General features: G+C 47.7%; 1 protein-coding gene across 1 annotated transcript; it reads right to left on the bottom strand.

Annotated features, from left to right (window-relative positions):
* Positions 1-7,198: 7,198 nt before the first annotated feature.
* On the bottom strand, positions 7,199-20,618 carry LOC144500286 (G-protein coupled receptor 39-like). Its single transcript, XM_078222962.1, has 3 exons — positions 19,835-20,618; positions 8,695-8,952; positions 7,199-7,242 (listed from the first exon to the last, which is right to left on the bottom strand). The coding sequence occupies exons 1-3, from the start codon at positions 20,616-20,618 to the stop codon at positions 7,199-7,201; spliced, it is 1,086 nt and encodes a 361-aa protein (XP_078079088.1).
* Between the last annotated feature and the right edge of the window lie 1,899 nt (positions 20,619-22,517).

Raw genomic sequence — 22,517 nt, 5'->3', positions numbered from 1 at the left:
TTCCTGCAGTGTATCAGGTAGACAACGTTGGCCGAGTTGCAAGAGTAGGTACCGTGTACCTGGTAGATGGTGTTCTCACGTGAGATGATGGCATCCGTGTCGATGATCCGGCATGTCTTGCAGAGGTTGCTGTGGCAGGGTTGTATGGTGTCGTGGTCACTGTTCTCCTGAAGGCTGGGTAGTTTGCTGCGGACAATGGTCTGTTTGAGGTTGCGTGGTTGTTTGAAGGCAAGAAGTGGGGGTGTGGGGATGGCCTTGGCGAGATGTTCGTCTTCATCAATGACATGTTGAAGGCTCCGGAGGAGATGCCATAGCTTCTCCGCTCTGGGGAAGTACTGGACGACGAAGGGTACTCTGTCCACCGTGTCCCGTGTTTGTCTCCTGAGGAGGTCGGTGCGGTTTTTCGCAGTGGCGCGTCGGAACTGTTGATCAATGAGTCGAGCGCCATATCCTGTTCTTATGAGGGCATCTTTCAGCGTCTGGAGGTGTCTGTTGTGATCCTCCTCATCCGAGCAGATCCTGTGTATACGGAGGGCTTGTCCGTAGGGGATGGCTTCTTTAACATGTTTAGGGTGGAAGCTGGAGAAGTGGAGCATCGTGAGGTTATCCGTGGGCTTGCGGTACAGTGAGGTGCTGAGGTGACCGTCCTTGATGGAGATGCGTGTGTCCAAGAATGCAACCAATTCCGGAGAGCAGTCCATGGTGAGTCTGATGGTGGGATGGAACTTGTTGATGTCATCATATAGTTGTTTCAGTGATTGCTCACCATGACTCCAAAGGAAGAAAATATCATCGATGTTTCTAGTGTATAGCATCGGTTGAAGATCCTGTGCAGTGAAGAAGTCTTGTTCGAAACTGTGCATGAAGATGTTGGCATACTGAGGTGCGAATATGGTCCCCATGGCTGTTCCGTGTGTCTGGATGACATGTTGAAGCATCGTTCCACCTTCCCAAACTGCATGTGGTTCTGTTATACAGCCCAGAAAGACAAGGAGAGTGTCCCAAGGGAAAGAAACAACTACAGGAAGATGATGGGACTTACTACAGGAAATAAACAGCTGTCTGGAAAATGTGCTTTGTGTAAAACAGAAAGTGTTATGTGAGAGGACATGAACCCTCAACTCCAGTGATCCTGAAATGCAAGTCAGCTTGGGAATTTTCAAAGAGGGTTTTCCTGTTTTTTGGAGAACTGTTTTGTTAGCTGGAGGGTCAGACTGAGAGACCTCAGTGAGAAGCGCGGGGACCTTTGCTCAAATCATTGCACTGAACTAAATGCTGGATTAGTTCACACCGAACGTTTCCGTGATAATGGGCGGTATTTTAGGACCGCGTTGTGCCGTTTTTGGGCGCGACGTGGTCATAATGTGGGGCGTAAAGCGATTAGAGAAATTAGCACCGGTTTCCATGACAGGCGCCATTTTACGAATGCAGGATTTCCGGTGCGGTCAGCATTTCGCCGGAAATGGGCGAGAGGCTGATTAATTTATTTAAACATATGCAAATCTCCTTTTGAATGTCATTAGTGAGCCCGCGCTCAATTGGCCGGGCTTGCCTGCCTTTATGGCCTCGCCGGGAGAGGTTCTCGCCAGCGCGGTATAAACATGTTCCCCATGAATGGGGAGCAGTCGTCGTGGCCTCACCGGTAGAACTGGAGGCCATTGAGGCCCCCCGGGGAGGCCGAGGACAAGGGGGGGTACCCTTGGGCAGTGCCAGCCTGGCGCCTGGTCAATGCCCACTGGGCAGTGCCAGGGGGTGTGACCAATGTGGGAGGGGCCAGTGGGGGACTGGGTCAATGGAGGCAGTGGGACGTGGCTAATAGAGGGGGCCTGCTGCAACTCTGCAGCAATCGGTGGGGGGAGGGCAGCGGGCCCGCGATTGGTGGGGGTGGGGGGCCGGCGATCAGTCTGGTCAGGGGAGGTCAGCAGGGGCTGCATCTCGGGCTGCGGGCCACCACGATTGCAGGGGAAGCTGCTTCAGGCTACCTGCAGTAGCAGGGGCCTGACAATTCTCTCTTTTCTGTCAGATCCCTGCTACTGCTAATGCACATGTGTCAGAGGCCTGCACATGCGCACTGCCTCCCTCTGTAGGCTTTTGGACATGTTAAGCCCCGCCCACAGGCTTCTGCAGCGAGCAACAGGCTCCTCAGAATTTTGCAGCCAGAGTGTGTATGGGAGGGGCCTAAAAATATGCCTCAAAAACAGATCTGAAACTCTCCCAGTTACTCGCCCACGTGGCTCTTAGACAAAAAGTGCTAAAATTCTGACCAATGGGTTTTATTTCACTGAGGGTTATTGTGGATATGAAACACTCCCATGGCTAAAATATCATTTAAATCATCTTTAAGATTCTATAAAACTGCAATCTTTTGAATATAACATTATCCCGAGGCCCTGTCTACTCTCACACATGGCTGCAAAAGATCCCACGATACTGTTTCGCAAAACAGGGGAGTTTTTTTCTGGTGACTTGTTATCCCTCAACTAACATTACTAAAATCAGAGGATCAGATCACTATCAACTTGCTTTGCACAAATCGACTGTCACATTTCCTACATTACAACAGTGTCCAGACTTCAAAGATACTCCATTAGCTGTAAAGTGCTTTTGGGACGCCCTATGAAAGGCGTTATATAAATGCAAGTCTTTTTTTGGCACTGAATGGGATTGATGAACTGTGCTGGTGTTAATAGGTAACAGTTCAGTGGGAACAATCGGATATAAGGGCTCTGTCTGAAATATGGACACTTTTCTTTCTCTACAGATTCTGCCTGAATTGGTGAGTCTAAAATGTTGTAAATTTCCATGACCAGGTTATTCACCTTTCGCTAAGATAAGAACATCACCAGGAGACCTCAGAGAAATTTTATTGTGACGGTAATGCATTTTTTTCTTTTTCGCAGGGTAAACATTAACTAAGACGGCAAATATTTGTCAGTAAACCTCCCACTATTGACTGGAAAGCGATGCTAATTGGAGTATGATAACTATAATGTTTTAGTGTGTTTCAGAGTCCTTTACAGTTTATTGATTTTTACACTGAAGTGACATCCTGGTAACATTTACTTTGCAAGATGCTCTAGTTAGAGCGTTGCTAGCCTAGGGATGGATCGACTGCTGGTTTTGAAAACGAGCAGTAACATCTGCCCAAACTACATTTTAGGACTTGGCTCTTCCAATGCCCATCTCCTACCACAGATCTCTGAAGGCGGAAGGGCATGTTAGTAGGGTGGTGAAAAAGGCATATGGGACACTTGCCTTTATCAATCGAGGCATAGATTACAAAAACAGGGAAGTCATGTTGGAGTTGTGTAGAACTTTGGGGAGGCCACCACCTGGGCACAGTTCTGTTCGCCACATTATCAGAAGGATGTGATTGCATTGGAGGGGGTGCAGAGGAGATTCACCAGGATGCTGCCTGGGACGGAGCATTTAAGTTATGAAGAGAGGTTGGATAGGCTTGGGTTGTTTTTGTTGGAGCAGAGAAGACTGAGGGGTGACCTGATCGAGGTGTACAAGATTACGAGGGGCATGGACAGAGTGGATAAGGAGCAGCTGTTCCCCTTAGTTGAAGGGTCAGTCATGAGGGGACATAGGCTCAAGGTGAGGGGCAGGTGGTTTGGGGGGGATGTGAGGGAAAACCTTTTTACCCAGAGGGTGGTGACGGTCTGGGATGCGCTGCCTGGGAGAGTGGTAGATGCGGGTTGCCTCACATCCTTAAAGTATCTGGATGAGCATTTGGCACATCATAACATTCAGGGCCATGGGCCAAGTGCTGGTAAATGGGATTCGGTGGGAGTTCAGGTGTTTCTAATGTGTCAGTGCAGACTCGATGGGCCAAAGGGCCTATTCTGCGCTGTGTGGTTCTCTGATTCTCTGATCTCCCACATTTTACCCTTCACAAACCTGCATCCAAAATTCTGTTACCCATGTCCTAACTTGCTCCGAATCCCATTCACCCATCACCACTGTACTCGGTGAAGTACATTGGCTCCAGGTTAACCAAAGCTACAATTTCAAAATTCTCAGCCTTGTTGGGATAGTTGCGGATGTATGGATTTCATTTTTGATGAGACTTTGTAGAAATGGAATTGTTATTTTTTGCGGATAGTTGGGAACCTGTCTCGGGGGCAGGGAATTCATATGGTGTTCGTGGAAGTGGAAATGACTAGGGTTGGGAAGCATTTTCCGATCGGGGCCATTGTGATCTCCTGGACTCGTTTCGATCGCCTCAGGGGGTCGGAGAGGAATTTCCCAGATTTTTTTTTCCCCATATTGGCCCTGGGGTTTTTCACTCTGGGTTTTCGCCTCTCCCTGGAGATCACGTGGTCTGGAATGGGGGGGTGGGGGTAAGTTAATAGGTTGTAATGAACAAAGCATCGTAGCTGTGAGGGACAGCTCGGTGGATAGGATATTGGTATGTAGATAGGCTGGAAAATTGGGCGGGGATCCTGGATTCAGGATTCAATCCTGGACCGGGGAGCGGCGCGGGCTTGGAGGGCCGAAGGGCCTGTTCCTGTGCTGTACTGTTCTTTGTTCTTTGTTTGCAAGTCCTGTCATCATCTCACCCCTACCTCTGTTACTCCCTCCAGCCGTATAATCCTCCGAGATTTCTGATCTCTCCCAATTCTGGTTTCTTCAGCATCTCTGAGTTTAACCACTCCATGATTGACAGTCTGTACTTTGACCTGTCTGGGGTCTATACTCGAGAATTCCCTCCCTAAGCCTCTGTGTCACTCTACTACCTTCTCCCCTTTTAAGATTTATTTTCTTAATTCATGGGTGTCGCTGGCTGGGCCAGCATTTATTGCCCATCCCTAGTTGCCCTTGAGAAGGTGGCGATGAGCTGCCTTCTTGAACAACTGAGTGGCTTGCCAGGCCATTTCAGAAGCAGTTGAGACTTAACCACATTGCTGTGGGTCTGGAGTCACATGTAGGCCAGACCAGGTAAGGACAGCAGATTTCCTTCTGTAAAGGACATTACTGAACCAGATGGGGTTTTCCAACAATCGACAATGTTTTCACGGTCATCAGTAGATTCTTAATTCCAGATATTTTTTATTGAATTGAAATTCCACCACCTTCGGGATTTGAACCCAGGTTCCCCAGAACTTTAGCTGAGTTTCTGGATTAATAGTCTAGTGATAATACTACTAGGCCATCGCCTCCCCAGATGCTCCCTAAACCCTACCTACCCTACCCTACCTCTACCTCCACTCGAACATTTCTCTGTGTATCGAATTTGTTTGATAACTGATCTTGGCAAGTGCACTGGGAATTTTACCTCGTTAAAGGTGCTACATGAATGCAGGTTGCTGTTGTTATGTATGGGAGATAGCTGGCATATAAATGCACTGAGCCATGACGCTTGCCAAATGAAGGTGAGATGAGGTATTGACATAAGCTAAAGTCACAACAGCTGCACAAAGCGCTGCCTCGTTATTCTCTCTGCTCCTTTTGCCCAGAGACTGACTAATGAATCAAACTAAACTAATCAACAGATGGACAAACAGATAACACGCTGCAGTTATACACCCTCCCGCTTCCTCAGACACTAATGAGGGGTTTCAGAACTATCTGGATAGATAATCTTGTTGTTGCTGGCTCATGACAACATGTTGAGTTTTGTTTTAAACTAACAACCAGGGAGTGTTGCAGTTGAAGAATCACTGGTGGGAAACCAGTCAGCGTGAGAATATTGCAGACATTAAAACCAGTCGCTGCAGCTGTTTAATGATGTGACCAATTTTTCTTCTACTTCCTGAAGCTTCAGAATCTCCCTGGGATACAGCTACAGAGGGGAGCTGGAGAAATCTTCTCCCTTCTCCCTCAGGGAGGGTGGGCGGAGAGGCGGGGGGGGAAGCAGCACTGGAGAAACTTTCTCCCTAGTGACTGTGCAGTGGGCGACAGGTGAGTGACCTTTCCTTCTCACACCTGTTCCAGCTGTAATGTGCAGCAGGAACTCTGGCTGCTTGCCTGCGAGCCAGCACACGATTGGTGATCACACAGCTGCATCGGCTGGGAAAGGAAGAACTTGCATTTCCACAACTCCCTCATGACTTCCGTATTTCCCAAAGCACTTCTCAGCCACTGCTGCATGGAGGGAACTCGGCAACCAATTTGCCCAGAGCAAGCTCCCACAAACAGCCACGTCACAATGGCCAGAGAATCTCAGCGATGTTCCTATTGGCCAGGGCACAGGGGAGAATACCTCTGCTCTCCTTTGCAAAGTGCCACGGGATATTTTATGTCGACCTGGGAGAGCAGACAGGATCTCAGTTTAATGTCTAATTTGAAGGTCAGCACCTGGGACAGAGCAGCACTCACTCAGTAACGCACAGGAAGTGCCAACCGACATTTTGTGCTCCAATGTTTGGAGTGGGACTTGAATCCATGACCCACGAACACAAAGGCTGGGCCTGCTACTCACTAATCTGCAGCTGACGTGGATATCAGCCAACTCATAGCAGCGTGGATATCACATTCTGGAAATGAGATACCAGCCACGCGGTCCGTGAGGAATCACCGATTGATCTCCCTGTGGGGAGTAAGAGATCCCCTGGTAACAGGCTGTTGTCTGTCCAGCTGGAACTTATCACCTGAGTCTTTTATAAGGCAGGCCCAGGACTGGGCCTGCTGAATGTTAGTCCCAGGCAGGGACTAGTGTGTGCGTACACACAGGTAGTGGTTCTACTTTGCATTCTGTAGAAACTAGTGTGAGAATAGTGCAGACAATTTCCAGTTGGGATTCCTGGGTCATTACAAAAAGATTCTGGTTACTATGCCTCAGTCCAACAGGAGGCGGAGCTTTCCTCTACTGACCTATCAGGAGGCTCAGAGATGCAGTAGACACTCTTTAATAAATACTGCTGGATTAATCCCTTTGTAACTGTAACCATTTCAAAGCAATAAGCACATATTGAAGGCACAAGCGATTGGGCACAGCATCTGGGTCAGAGGATGGAGTAAGAAGTCTAACAACACCAGGTTAAAGTCCAACAGGTTTATTTGGTAGCAAATGCCACACAAGCTTTCGGAGGCTTGTGTGGCTTTTGCTACCAAATAAACCTGTTGGACTTTAACCTGGTGTTGTTAAACTTCTTACTGTGTTTACCCCAGTCCAACGCCGGCATCTCCACATCAGAGGATGGAGACCAGGCAGAGACATCAGAGCAATCAGTCCAGCTGAACCTAGTAAAGCTCAGGCACCTTGAAGCAGGAATGCTGCCTGTAGATTGCACAGACCTGGAACAGGAAAGAAAAAAAATTAACAAATGACTTACTTTCACAAACCTGCAACATCTACCATCTCGCAAGACAAGGGCAGCAGATACCTGGGAACACCACCACCTGCAGGTTCCCCTCTGAGTCACTCACCATCCTGACTTTTTTTCATTCATTCCTGGAACATGGGCGCCGCTGGCTGACCAGCAATTATTGTCCATCCCTAATTGCCCTTGAACTGAGTGGCTTGGCTCGGGGCTATTTCAGAGGGCAGTTGAGAGTCAACCACATTGCTGTGTCTCTAGAGTCACATGTAGGCCAGACCGGGTAAGGACGGCAGATTTCCTTCCCTAAAGGATGTTAGTGAATCAGATGAGTTTTTCTGACAATTGACAATGGACTTGGAAATATATCGGCTGTAACTTCACTGTCGCTGGGTCATAATCTTGGAACTCCCTCCCTAACAGCACTATGGATGCACTTACACCACATGGACTGCAGTGGTTTTCAAGAAGGTGGCTCACCACCACCTTCTCAAGGATAGTTAGAGATGGACAATGAATGCCGGCCTAGCTGGTGACACCCCACATCCCGTGAGTTGTTTAGCCTTTTTAATTCAGGACTCGAATAGTACCAGGCTGATTTTGCAAACTGGCCGAAGAATCCTGAGGAAATGGGGTTAAATCGCACTATAGCAGCCTGGGACCTTTACCAGGATACTGCGTAGACAGAGCCTTAAAATAAAGTTTATTAGATAGTCACAAGTAAGGCTTACATTAACACTGCAATGAAGTTACTGTGAAATTCCCCTAGTCGCCACACTCGGGCGCCTGTTTGGGTCAATGCACCCTAACCCCAGCACGTCTTTCAGAATGTGGGAGGAAACCGGAGCACCCGGAGGAAACCCACGCAGACACGGGGAGAACGTGCAGACTCTACACAGACGATGACCCAAGCCAGGAATCGAACCCAGGTCCCTGGCGCTGTGAGGCAGCAGTGCTAAGCACTGTGCTACTGTGCCACCCACAATGTCATGGTTCAGGTCAGGAGCAGAGCAAAGTGAAAGCTGTTCCCATGCTCTCCTCACTCTGTAAACCACCCCATAACGAACCATTCATCAATCAGAAATACATAGATTTTAACTCTCATAAGTTGCTGAATTTGGTCTTTTGAGACAGACCATTCCAGTCAGGTGCAGCAACCAGTATCAAAGATTCACTCTGAACAGTCAAAATTGGCTACTTTCATAAGGCAGCATTGGGTCCTTGGGTGCGATTTGGACACAAGATTCCCTTAAAATTCCAAAACTTTTATATATATTTTGAATAAACTGGAATATCTTTACCTCACACACGGGTAAACATGGGAATTAGAGAGTGAGGGGAGTCTTCAGCTCTTCAATCTTGGATAAGGAAGGTCTCCCGTTTAATGAGGTAGACTCTTGTTTCAGTTGGAACTGTGAGCCCCTCTCACGCTTTGATGGGACTGAGTTGGACTGGCAGCAGTCTCTGAGGACTTGTACAAACACCTTGCGGAACTGTTTCGAGGTCACGTTGTAAAGCAAAGGGTTGATTGCAGAGCTGAGGTAGTAGAAGGTGTTGGTAATAGGCTGCATGGCCAGGTAGGACCTGTAGTAATATTCCGTCCACTGGGTTTTGGATTTCACGGCTGTCATTAGACGTCTCGCCTGGAACGGGAGCCAACAAATGGCTAAGGCGGCAACGATACATCCTGAGTAGAAAAGAACACACTTTAACAGCTCAGCACAGCAAACTTGAGAGGCTCAACTTGCTCTTCCTGAGGGAGAGACAGTCAAAGAACAGCAGTGGCTCAGGCTGTTGGTGTTTCCATGGTCTGTCTCACAGGGTTGGAGAGACAATCGGCAGGAGTTTACAGCCTCGCTCATCCCGAAACCATAAAATCCCACCCAAGGTCAACGGACCTTTCCATGCTCCACCCCTCACCCGCTCCGATCCCTGTGGCAGACGGGGCAGTAAAATTCCAGCCAATACCTTTGGCATTTGAATCCTCACCCAATGTGTACAAGAATGCCCTGGAGAAATGCCCTACAGCTGTTCCCAGATGTTTTCCCACTGGAAGGGAAGGAAAGTTGAAGACCCTCGCCCTGAAACTCATTTAACACCTCGCAATGATCAGCTATGAGATGAGACTGCCCGAACTCCAAGCTAGGCTGACGTTGTGGAAGCTCCAATGAGTGGGTTGTATCAGGACAGCCACTTGCCGTCTGCAGCTACGTTCATTTATTAGTGTCACAAGTGGGCTTGCATTAACACTGCAATGAAGTTACTCCGAAAATTCCCTAGTCTCCACACTCCGGCACCTGTTCGGGTAACACTGAGGGAGAATTTAGCACGGCCAATGCATCCAACCAGCACGTTTTTCGGGCTGTGGGACGAAACCGGAGCACCCGGAGGAAACCCACGCAGACACGGGGAGAACGTGCAGACTCCGCACAGACAGTGACCCAAGCCGGGAATTGAACCCAAGTCGCTGACACTGTGAGGTAGCAGTGCTAACCACTGTACCACCGTGACGGTTTTAGGCAGATGAAGCTGGAGGCTTTGTGCTTGGTGAGTTTTGGCGGAGAATTTTAGCCGTAATTTCCAGATGTGCTGTTCGCTCTGTGTGGTTTCTGCTGTTAGACCCCCACCCTCAGCCGACTATAATTTTAAACAGGGGTTTGGATGACACCCATGTGCTCTGCTCCAACTATTCTCAACCCTCTAACCCACTCCACACACCTTGTGCAATGTCACAGGAGATCAACTAGTGTATATAAAGCCAGAGTTAGTATTGCCGTCCCTGTGTGAGAGGGAGGTAGTGTGCAAAGTACAGGGGACAGTGTAGATTACAGCTTTTTTACTTCGTCAAATCTGTTTTCTCAGCAAACAATAAAAAGTGTCTATTAATAAACCAAACAGTAGCAAATAGAACTCACGGCGAAACTATAGAAATTTCTCCCAGTAAAAGCAGGATTATTTCTACATCAACATGCAGAGAGATAGGGCGGCACGGTGGCACAGTGGTTAGCAAGGCAGCCTCACAGTGCCAGGGACCCAGGATCAAATCCTGGCTCTAGGTCACTGTCTGTATGGAGTCTACACATTCTCCCCACATCAGCGTGGGTTTCCTCCGGGTGCTCCGGTTTCCTCCCACAGTCCAATAATGTGCGGGTTAGGTGGATTGGCCATGGTAAATTGATCCTAGTGTCAGGGGGACTAGCTAGGGTAAATGCATGGGGTTATGTGGATAGGACCTGGGTGGGACTGTGGTCAGTGCAGACTCGATGGGCCAAATGGCCCCCTTCTCCCTCCACATCTTCATCTGTCACAGCTCACCCTCTAATTTCAGCTTCTCTGCCGTTTGGCCATTCACACCTTCTATTCTCTCTATGGGCTGCCATTAGCAGCCTTTCCCCTGGTTTCCGTGGCTATGACTCATCTTTCATTCCCTCACCCTGCAGTATAAATATCTCCCACTTTCTCTGCCTTTTAGCTTTCACAAAGGGTCATCTGGACTCGAAACGTCAGCTCTTTTCTGTCCCTACAGATGCTGCCAGACCCGCTGAGATTTTCCAGCATTTTCTCTTTTGGTTTCAGATTCCAGCATCTGCAGTGATTTGCTTTTATTTTGGCCTCCTTCTGCACTGGAGGATTCTATGATTCTATGAGTGGATGATGTCAGAATCAATCCCAGTCACATCTAGCTATGTGGTCTCTGGTGCCTGATTGACACAAGAAACACTCAATCATCTCCATTGCAGCTGAGACAGTAGTGTGACGATATGCAGCCTTTTAACAACAACCTTGGCCGTGCTCTCACAGTCCATTCGAATCACTAGGCAGGATTGTAATAGTAAAATCTGCAAATTCCCATTTCTCCAGAAGATGGTGCTATTACCCCAAAAGTGATAAGAATGCTTCTTGCTCTCTGTTCTCCAGAGGTGGGACTGTAACTTCCCTCAGCCTGCATCAATAACCATTTATTCCACATTAACTAAGGCAGCAATGACACAGGAGGCTGACTACGTATTAAAATGCAACTTGCATTTATATAGCGCCGTTCAAGACCTCGCAATCAAGGCACTTTGCAGCCAACGAATTAGTTTTGAAGTGTAGTCACTGCTGTAATTTAGGAATTGCAGCGGCTAATTTGTGCACAGCAAGATCCCACTCAATGCACTCCCTCAATACTGCACTGTTGATCCAGATTTTGTGCTAAAGTTAACGTGGTGGGAAATAAACCGACACCATCCCGGGTCAGAGGTGAACGTGCGAACAACTGTTATTCAAAATCTTATATATGGCGCAAATATCCTTTACGTTTGTAAATATGATGTTTACAGAGGTGAGATCTGCTACACTTTAGCCATCATATTTTAGCCGTCAGGCTTTAACTTATCCTTTGATTCACCTGCTCAGTAATTGGGAGCGAGGCAGACACAGGAGCCGCTGTTTCTATTATTGCGGAGTAAACCTCTAGGCGATTCTGATTGGGCTTTAAACCACTGGGACACCAAGGCTAGATTGGCCACATACACTGGGAGCCCCTATGTATTGTTGGGACCACTGGAACCCCAGTTACACACAGGCAATAGACACCCCCACTGCCCCTAATAGTGGTTCAAGGACCTTTTGGGAAGGGACTGGCTACAGAAAATCCACCTGGGTTGGCAACAGATCTTTAAAGTGGATACAGGCAGTCTGTACAAAGTCATTGGGAATGATCCCGAAGTGTTCCAAGAAGGCCTTGGGAAGATCAGAGGCACGAGGACTAAGATCTATGTGGACGCAGAGGCCCGACCTAAATACTTCAAGGCACTATGTGAACTTGCCCCATGTGTTAAAGTAGAGGCTGAATTGGAATGTCCAGAGGAACTTGGCATCATCTGCCCAGTACAATTTGCTGAATGGGCAGCGCCAGTTTTACAACCTGACAACTTGTTCCGTCTCTGTGGAGATTATGGGTCGGGTTTACGACCTCGCTCGTCCCGAGACCGGAAAATCCCGCTCTAGGTCAACGGACCTTCCCATTGCCCACCCCTCGGCCGCTCCGATTCCGTGGCAGGCGGGCGGTAGAATTCCGGCGGATAAATTGATGGTCACCGGAGTCTCCCATGGAGATGGATACCCTGTGCCACACATTGAAAACTTTGACGCCAAGCTGACTGGGGGGCGGGGGGGAGGGTCACATATTTTCCAAATTAGACATGAACCATACCTACCTCCAACTGGAGTTTGAGGTATCATCCAGGAAGTGTGTCACCATCAATACTCACAAAGGACTGTATGAGCATTCTCGTTTGCCCTTTGGGGTGTACTTGGCTTGTGCCATTTTTCAAAGGATGACAGAGAACGGTCATCCTTTGAAAAGGATGGAAAGGAAACTGCAGGGGACGGGCACAATTGTAATGTGGAACTTGTTCAAGGAACAGCTACTACGCGTCCTTGATAAATATGTACCTGTCAGGCAGGGAGGAAGCAGTCGTGTGAGGGAACCGTGGTTTACTAAGGAGGTTGAATCTCTTGTGAAGAGGAAGAAGGAGACTTATGTTAAGATGAGACGTGAAGGCTCAGTTAGGGCACTTGAGAGTTACAAGTCAGCCAGGAAGGACCTAAAGAAAGAGTTAAGAAGAGCCAGGAGGGGACATGAGAAGTCTTTGGCAGGTAGGATCAAGGAAAACCTTAAAGCTTTCTATAGGTATGTCAGGAGTAAAAGAATGGCTAGGGTAAGATTAGGGCCAGTCAAGGACAGGAGTGGGAAGTTGTGCATGGAGTCTGAAGAGATAGGAGAGGCACTAAATGAATATTTTTTGTCGGTATTAATACAGGAGAGGGGCAGTGTTGTCGAGGGGAGTACTGACATGCAGGCTGTTGGACTGGACGGGATTGAGGTTCATAAGGAGGAGGTGTTAGCAATTCTGGAAAGGGTAAAAATTGATAAGTCCCCTGGACCGGATGGGATTTATCCTAGGATTCTCTGGGAGGCTAGAGAGGAGATTGCAGAGCCTTTGGCTTTGATCTTTGTGTCATCATTGTCTACAGGAACTATGCCAGAAGACTGGAGGATAGCAAATGTTGTCCCCTTGTTCAAGAAGGGGAGTCGGGACAACCCTGGTAATTATAGACCGGTGAGCCTTACTTCTGTTGTGGGCAAAGTTTTGGAAACGATTATAAGAGATAGGATTTATAATCACCTTGAAAGGAATAATTTGATTAGGGATAGTCAACACGGTTTTGTGAAGGGTAGGTCGTGCCTCACAAACCTTATTGAGTTCTTTGAGAAGGTGACCAAAGAGGTGGATGAGGGTAAAGCGGTTGATGTGGTGTATATGGATTTCAGCAAAGCGTTTGATAAGGTTCCCCATGGTAAGCTTTTGCAGAAAATACGGACACATGGGATTGAAGGTGATTTAGTGGTTTGGATCAGGAATTGGCTAGCTGTAAGAAAACAGGGTGGTGGTTGATGGGAAATATTCATCCTGGAGTTCAGTTACTAGTGGTGTACTGCAAGGATCTGTTTTGGGACCACTGCTGTTGGTCATTTTTATTAATGACCTGGATGAGGGCGTAGAAGGATGGATTAGTAAATTTGCGGATGACACTAAAGTCGGTGGAGTTGTAGACAATGCGGAGGGAAGTGGCAGGTTACAGAAGGACATAGATAAGCTGCAGAGCTGGGCTGAGAGGTGGCAAATGGAGTTTAATGCGGAAAAGTGTGAAGTGATTCACTTTGGAAGGAGTAACAGGAATACAGAGTACTGGGCTAATGGTAAGATACTTGGTAGTGTGGATGAACAGAGAGATCTGGGTGTCCATGTGCATAAATCCCTGAAAGTTGGCACCCAGGTTGATAGGGTTGTTAAGAAGGCGTACAGTGTGTTAGCTTTTATTGGTAGAGGGATTGAGTTTCGGAGTCAGGAGGTCATGCTGCAACTGTACAAAACTCTGGTGCGGCCACACTTGGAGTATTGTGTACAGTTCTGGTCGCCGCATTATAGGAAAAATGTGGAAGCGTTGGAAAGGGTGCAGAGGAGATTTACCAGGATGTTGCCTGGTATGGTGGGAAAATCGTATGAGGAAAGGCTGAGGGACTTGAGGTTGTTTTCGTTAGAGAGAAGAAGGTTAAGAGGTGACTTAATAGAGGCATACAAGATGATCAGAGGATTAGGTAGGGTGGATAGTGAGAGCCTTTTTCCTCGGATGGTGATGGCTAACACGAGGGGACATAGCTTTAAATTGAGGGGTGAGAGATATAGGACAGATGTTAGAGGTAGGTTCTTTACTCAGAGAGTAGTAAGGGCGTGGAATGCCCTGCCTGCAGCAGTAGTGGACTCGTCAACATTAAGAGCATTCAAATGGCTATTGGATAAACATATGGATGATATTGGAATAGTGTAGATTAGAGGGGCTTTAGATTGGTACCACTGGTCGGCGCAACATCGAGGGCCGAAGGGCCTGTACTGCACTGTAATGTTCTATGTTCTATGTTAACTTCCTTCAAGGGTTGCCCAGAGTGACAGACAATCTGGGTGATGTTTTATTCTCCAGAGCTCCTGCAAAGGAACATTGAGGGAGTTTGGAGGAGAGGTTACGGCTTTTTTCTGATGCTGGCGTCGGATTAAAAAAAGGAAAAGTGTGTGTTCCTGGCCAATGAGGTAACGTACCTCGGGTACAGAGTCGACAAGGAGGGATTACACCCCATCGGAGAGAAGGTGGAGGCCATAAAAGGGGCTTCAACTCCAAGGGAAACCTTTCCGAAGTGTCATAAATTACTACGAAAAATTCGAACCGAACTTGTCGTCGCTGCTGTCACCCCGACTGTTCAAAGAAAATCAGAAATGGTCGTGGCAAATGTCACAAGAGAAAGCCTTTGTAAACATCAAATAACAACTGCTGTCTACCAATATACTAGCCCCTGAGACCATTCATTGTAACCTGTGACACCTCCCCCTAGTGGATAGGAGTGGTATTATCACACCAAGACAATGGGAAAGAACATCCAATCACACGCGCATTGTGAACACTGGTGGATTCAGTCTGCCCAGGATCTAAATGGAAGACTTGGTCCTGGTGTTCACGGTGAGAAGGTTCCACCAGTACATCCACGGTCGGTATTTAATCAGGGTAACCAATCACAAGCCTCTCTTGGGCCTCGTCAAGGAAGACAAGGCGAGTCCTCCCATCGCAACAGCACAACGCTGGGCTCTGCTATTAGGTAACTATGAAAATACCCTAGAACACTATCCAGGGAGACATATAGTCAACGTGGATGCCTTGAGCCTCCTGCTGCTACCCACCACTCTACTTTCTCCTCTGAAGATGGATGAAGTCGTCATGACTCAGAACTTCATGGGCACTCTGCCAGTATTCGCCAAGCAAATTCAGACATGGACCCTTCTTGAACATGGAAATTCAGACATGGACCCTTCCTATCTCTTATAATCCTTTCCAAAACTTTGCCCACAACAGAAGTAAGGCTCACCGGTCTATAATTACCAGGGTTGTCCCGACTCCCCTTCTTGAACAAGGAGACAACATTTGCTATCCTCCAGTCTTCTGGCACAGTTCCTGTAGACAATGATGACACAAAGATCAAAGCCAAAGGCTCTGCAATCTCCTCTCAATCCTAGGATAAATCCCATCCGGTCCAGGGGACTTATCTATTTTTACCCTTTCCAGAATTGCTAACACCTCCTCCTTATGAACCTCAATCCCGTCCAGTCCAACAGCCTGCAGCTCAGTACTCCCCTCGACAACACTGCCCCTCTCCTGCATTGGCAAAACTACATCACGTCGACCTAAGTGGTGGACCACAAGAGCGTCCTACAGAGGATCTGAAACCTTATCTCTCTAAATATCAGGAGTTGTGTAAAGCAGATGGCATCATCCTATGGGGAGCTGAGTTCATTATCCTACATCCAGGCCAGGGACCAACACTTCACAAATTGCACAATGGCCCGCTGGAATTTCTGAGTGGAAAATGCTCGCAAGGAGCTATGTCTGATAGCCTGGCATTGACAGTGATATCAAAAACCTGGTCAAATGGCGCAAAACCTGCCAGGAAAACCAGGAGGCTCCACCGGCAGCCTCGTTGCACCCTTGGCCCCCTGGGCGTGAGTACATGCAGACCTCGCAGGGACATTTAAAGGCTCCATGGACCGATGTGCACCAGATGACATCTACTGCCTCTTACAATCCCGTAGAGAAACTCCAGCAATCTTTTAGTACGCATGGCATACCCGAAATTCTCACGACAGCCAACAGGACCCCGTTTACCACTGGGGAGTTTCAGACCTTCATGAATATGAACAGAGTAAGGCACAGCCACATGGTGACCTACCACCCATCCTCAAACAGCCTGGCTAGGGTGGGGTTGGGGGGTCCAGACGTACAAAGTTGGCAAAAGGTCAGCGAGAGCATGTCCTCCACCCTGGAAGCCCTGAATGAACCTGTATCTGGGGGTCACCATTGCAGATGTCAGAGCAGCTTTCTCGAAGGTCAACCCACGGAAAGCGACTGGCCCGGATGGGGTACCCGGACGAGCACTCAGATCTTGAGCGGATCAGCTGGCGGGGATGTTCGCACACATCTTTATCTCTCTTTACAACAATCTGAGGTCCCTATCTGCTTTAAGAAGATGACCATCAACCCAGTACGAAAGAAAAGCCAGGCAGCGTGTCTTAATGACTATCGTCCGTTGGTTCTGACATTTATCGTTATGAAGTGCTTCGAAAGCTTTCTCATGACACGAATCAATTCCAGCCTCCTGGACTACCTGGATCCACTACAGCTCACCTATCGCCGCAACAAGTCCACAGCAGACGCCATCTCCCTGGCCCTGCACTCAACCCTGGAACACCTAGATAACAAAGACACCTGTGTCAGACTCCTGTTTATAGACTACAGCTCAGCCTTCAACACCATTATTCCTATGAAACTTGTCTCAAAATCTGGGGCTTGGCTCCTCCCTCTGCGACTGGATCCTAGACTTCTTAACTCACAGAACACAATCTGTAAGGAAAGGCAACAACACCTCCTCCACGATCATCCTCAACACCGGTGCCCCACAAGGCTGTGTTCTCAGCCCCCTACTATACTCCTTCTACACCTATGACTGTGTGGCCAAATTCCCCTCCAACTCGATTTTCAAGTTTGCTGATGACACCACCGTAGTGGGTTGGATCTCAAACAATGACGAGACAGAGTACAGGAATGAGATAGAGAATCTGGTGAACTGGTGCGGCAACAATAATCTCTCCCTCAATATCAACAAAACGAAGGAAATTGTCATCGGCTTCAGCAAGCGTAGTAGAGAACATGCCCCTGTCTACTTCACTGTTTTTAGGTGTCCAGATCACCAACAACCTGTCCTGGTCCCCCCATGCCGACACTATAGTTAAGAAAGCCCACCAACGCCTCTACTTTCTCAGAAGACTATGGAAATTTGGCATGTCAGCTACGACTCTCACCAACCTTTACAGATGCACTATAGAAAGCATTCTTTCTGGTTGTATCACAGCTTGGTATGGCTCCTGCTCTGCCCAAGCCCGCAAGAAACTACAAAAGGTCATGAATGTAGCCCAATCCATCACACAAACCAGCCTCCCATCCAATGACATTCTCTACACTTCCCGCTGATCTGAAAAGCAGCCAGCATAATTAAGGACCCTACGCACCCCGGATATTCTCTTTTCCACCTTCTTCCGTCATGAAAAAGATACAAAAGTCTGAGGTCACGTACCAACCGACTCAAGAACAGTTTCTTCCCTGCTGCTGTCAGACTTTTGAATGGACCTACCTCACATTAATTTGATCTTTCTCTACACCCGAGCTATGACTGTAACACTACATTCTGCACTCTCTCCTATCCTTCTCTATGAATGGTATGCTTTGTCTGTATAGCGCGCAAGAAATAATCCTTTTCACTGTATATTAATACATGTGACAATAATAAATCAAATCAAATTTAAAAAGATCTCTGCGCTCCTTCAATTCTGCCCCCTTGAACATTCCCAGTTATAGTCACTCTACCAGTGGCAGCTGGACCTTTGGAATTCCTTCTCTAAATCTCCCAATCCCTCTCCCGCTCTATCCTAAGACGCACCTTAAAATTCATCCCGTTCATCAAGCTCTTCGCTCTAGTTCTGCCCTTCCCTTTCTCTGTAACCTCCTCCAGCCCCACAAGCCTCTGAGATCACTACCCCGTTTAATCACTCCACCTCTGACTGCTGTCCACACTCTGAGCTCTGAAATTCTCTCCGTAAATCTCTGCATCCTTCCTTTGTCCTTAAAAATGTATCTCTTTGACCAAGCCTTTGGTCACCTGTTCTAATATCCCCTTGGACGGAATATTTGACCCTTGATTACTGATTTACAGAGAAACATAGAAACTAGAAGCAGGAGGAGGCCATTCAGCCCTTCGAACCTGCTCCGCCATTCATCTTGATCATGGCTGATCATCAAATTCAATATCCTGATTCCCCCCCCTTCCTCCATATCCCTTGATCCCTTTAGTCCCAAGAGCTATATCTAATTTCTTCTTGAAATCACACAATGTTTTGGCCTCAATTACATTCTGTGGGAGTGAATTCCACACATTTACCACCCTCTGGGTGAAGAAATTTCTCCACACCTCAGTTCTAAAAGGTTTACCCCCTTATCCTCAAACTATGACCCCTAATTCTGGACTCCCCCACCATTGGGAACATTCTTTCTGAATCTACCCTCTCTAACCCTGTTCAAGTTTTATAAGTTTCTGTGAGATCCCTTCTCTGGTAAACTCCAGTGAATATAATCCTAACCGACTTAGTCTCTCCTCATATGACAGACCTGCCAGCCCAGGAATCAGCCTGGTAAACCTTCGCTGCACTCCCTCTATAGCAAGGACATCCTTCCTCAGATAAGGACACCAAACTGCACACAATACTCCAGATATGGCTTCACCAACGCCCTATACAATTGCAGTAAAACATCCCTATACTCAAATCCTCTCACTATGAAGGCCAACATACCATTTGCCTTCTTTACTTTAAGTTTGGTGGACAGACTGGTAGTTTCAGCATTATGGGACAGAGCTCAGGGGTGGACAGATTGGTGGTGTGATGGACATTGACCCTAATTTCATAGAATCATAGAATCTACAGTGCAGAAGGAGGCCATTCGGCCCATCAAGCCTGCACTGACAACAATCCCACCCAGGTCCTATCCCCGTAACCCCATATATTTACCCTCCTAATCCCCCTGACACTAAGGTGCAATTTAGCATGGCCAATCCACCTAACCTGGTTTCCTGTGGGGAGAGAGGGGGGGCATGTAAATTAGGGTCAATAAAGTTCAACTCTTTATGTAGCTCGGTGTTGAATGGAGTCTGATAATGCTCCTGTGAAGCACCTTGATACATACGATGATAACGGCGCTATATTAATGCAAAATTGCTGTTGCTGTTAAATCATTTGCCACAATTAACCTCATTCTCTCAAATTTCTAAAGAACCAGTTGAATTATTATCGCCGTGTCTACTTGCTGACTTTCCACACAACCCTCATAGTGAGGAATACCTCGAGACAAACATCTCTCTGCACAATACTCACCCAGCATTGCTACATTTTGCCTCCTTATCTCTTTAAACTTTGGCAGGACCTTTTCAGTGGAGCTTGTCTTTTGGAGTGCGATGGACACAGGTCTGTCTTTGAGGAGGGTTTTAATCATCAGTCCACAGGTAAACGTGACCAGGAGGAGGACCAGAACGTAGAGGGTGAAGGAGATATAAATTACCAGGTCAAAGATCACCTTGCTCCCAGAGACATTGGTGCAGATGTAGAGAGCTGGTAAGGTCTCCTCAGCTCCTGACCTGAAGGGCTCCCAGGCATCTTCAACACCCACTGTGAAGGCAACAGGAAGCCCTGTGATAGTTGCCAATCCCCAAACCAACCCAATTAGCCTCTTGGTTCTGGATGTGGCGGCGAGCTTAGCCTTCATTGGGTGGCAGATAGCCAGATAACGTTGGAAACTAAATGTCAGGACATTGAATATGGTGGCGTAGCTACAGACCTCCCAGAGCAAGTAGAAAGCTTTGCAGCCAGCAGTCCCCAGTGACCAGGGGAATGGGCACCAGATGATGCCGTACAACTCAATGGGCAGAGCCAGGGTCAGGATCAAGAGGTCAGAACAAGCTATGCTAACCATGTGCTGGCTCAGGTTCTGTTTGAAGGTTTTCCTTCTTAAAATCCAGATGACCAGCAGATTCCCAATCACCCCGGAGATACAGATTGTGCCATAGATAGCCGAGGTGGCCACCTTCACCTCGAGGGGCATCAGAATGAAGCCAGGAGAAGCATTCCCTGGAATCCATTCTCTCTCTCCTGTTGTGTTCATCCTTCATCCAGCCTCCCCCTGAGCTCACAGGTGGCAGGTTCAACCTCACTGGCAGCTTGGGATTTGGAATCCCAGGAAGGATTCAATTCTTCCTGATCTTCAGCCAGTTGTGTGAGTCTCTCCCAGTCACTGACTCTTCCCCTGATATTCCCAGAGGGGTTTGAGTGGGGCTGAACCCCGGGTTCTATATTTTTCCCTCCCTCTCTCGGGATCTCAGTCCCGGGAAGGTGTCCTGGGCTCTCTTGGTCAATCTCTCTCTCTCTCACTCCGCAGATCCCAGGCGATCTCTCTGGATCGCTCTCCCTCCAGATCTCTGAATCGATGGGGATCTCTGACTCTCTCTGTGCCCCGCGGATCTCTGCTCCTGATCTCTCTCTCCCGAGCACAGCTCTCCCTCTCTCTCAGACTCAGGCTGTTCACTCTCTCTCTCTGACCCACCCCCCCGCCCAGTCTAAACGGAGCCGGGAAGCGGAGGGAGGCAGAGGGTGGGGATTTGGGAAAGGCTGGGAGAGGCTGGGAGAGGGCGGGAGAGGGTGGGGATTTGGGAAAGGCTGGGAGAGGGTGGGGATTTGGAGAAGGTCCCGGTTCTTCCACCGGATACCCCAGAATTTCCACATTTCCAGCATTTTTCCTGCGCGGTTTCCTTTCTAATCCCAAATGTGTACATATTATATAGTATTGTATATATTAGTGTATATCTTGCTGTATATCTTACTGTATATGTTAGTATATACATTACGGTATGTATTTATATATTACTGTATAAATATATGTTACTGTATATATTGTGGTATATATGACAGTATATATTATGGTATATATTAGTGTATATATTATGGTATATATGACAGTATATATATTAGTTTATATATTAGTGTATATTAGTATGTTGTTGGCTGGCGGGTGGTTCATGCAAAGCGACACCAACAGCCTGGCTTCAATGACTTTCTCAACCTTGCCTGTTGCCTGAGGTGTGGTGATCCTCAGGTTAAATCACCACCTGTCACAGCCGATGGTTACCTGGGACTATGGCGACTTTACCTTTATATTTCTGGATATATTAGTCTAAATGTTAGTGTGTATATTAGCCATTTCTGTTCTTTTTTTTAATTGTTGGATTTATTGCCACTTTCAATCATTCATTGATAAAAAAGAGATGATCAGCATTAAGCCATGTTGGATGTTGTCTTTCTCTGTGCAATGGCTGAGACTCCCGTCCTCTCCATGCCTGGTAAATTGAACAAGGAAAATGGGGTTGAGTTTCCGCTAATGAGGGTGATGGAAACAAATTCGGGGATAACATTCAAAAAGGAATTGGATAAATACTTGAAAGGAGAAACTATTGCAGGTTCCTGGGGAAAGAGCAGGGAAGTGGGTCAAATCGGACAGCTGTTTGCCACAGCTAGTACAGAGAGGATGGGCTGAATGGCCTCCTTCTATTCTGCTTCTAAGGTGCTCAGTCTGTGTAGTTATTATCACAAATTTAACCTCCTAAAGGAGTGCAGCACTGTCTGCATTGTGACTGCTTTGTGGAACATCTTCGCTCCATTCACAAGCGTGACCCAACCCTCCAGCTGCTTGGCATTTTAACTCAGCACCTTGCCCTCGTGCTCACGTGCCCACCCTCCAGCTGCAATGCTCCAGTGATGTTCAACGCAAACTGGGAGGGCAACATCTCATCTTCCCATTCGGCAGCCTTCTAGACCGCAACATTGAGATCAACAACTCCCCTCTCCATCTTGACTCCCCCCATCCTCCACCACCACCCCCACCCCGACCCCCCGGCACCGCGCTTTTTATTTTTCTGTTTCTTTGGCTTGCCCCAATAAAACCCACCCCTCCCCCACAGAACCATCTGTCACTTGTTTTTCCATTTTGTTTCTGCTGAGCACTGACCTT

This window comes from Mustelus asterias, chromosome 11, assembly GCF_964213995.1.
Source record: "Mustelus asterias chromosome 11, sMusAst1.hap1.1, whole genome shotgun sequence".
In the NCBI taxonomy this organism is placed as follows: Eukaryota; Metazoa; Chordata; class Chondrichthyes; order Carcharhiniformes; family Triakidae; genus Mustelus; species Mustelus asterias.
The sequence above is the reverse complement of the archived record's forward strand: the minus strand, read 5'-3'. Positions and strand labels throughout refer to the sequence as shown.

Excerpts from the sequence above, each read along its gene's own strand:
- LOC144500286 (XM_078222962.1), bottom strand. The coding sequence starts at position 20,618 with ATGAACACAACAGGAGAGAGAGAATGGATTCCAGGGAATGCTTCTCCT. Across the intron at positions 8,953-19,834 it reads GCAAAATGTAGCAATGCTGG|GATGTATCGTTGCCGCCTTA; the intron begins GTGAGTATTGTG and ends TTTTCTACTCAG. Across the intron at positions 7,243-8,694 it reads CAACTCAGTCCCATCAAAGC|GTCTGTGCAATCTACAGGCA; the intron begins GTGAGAGGGGCT and ends TTCCTGTTCCAG.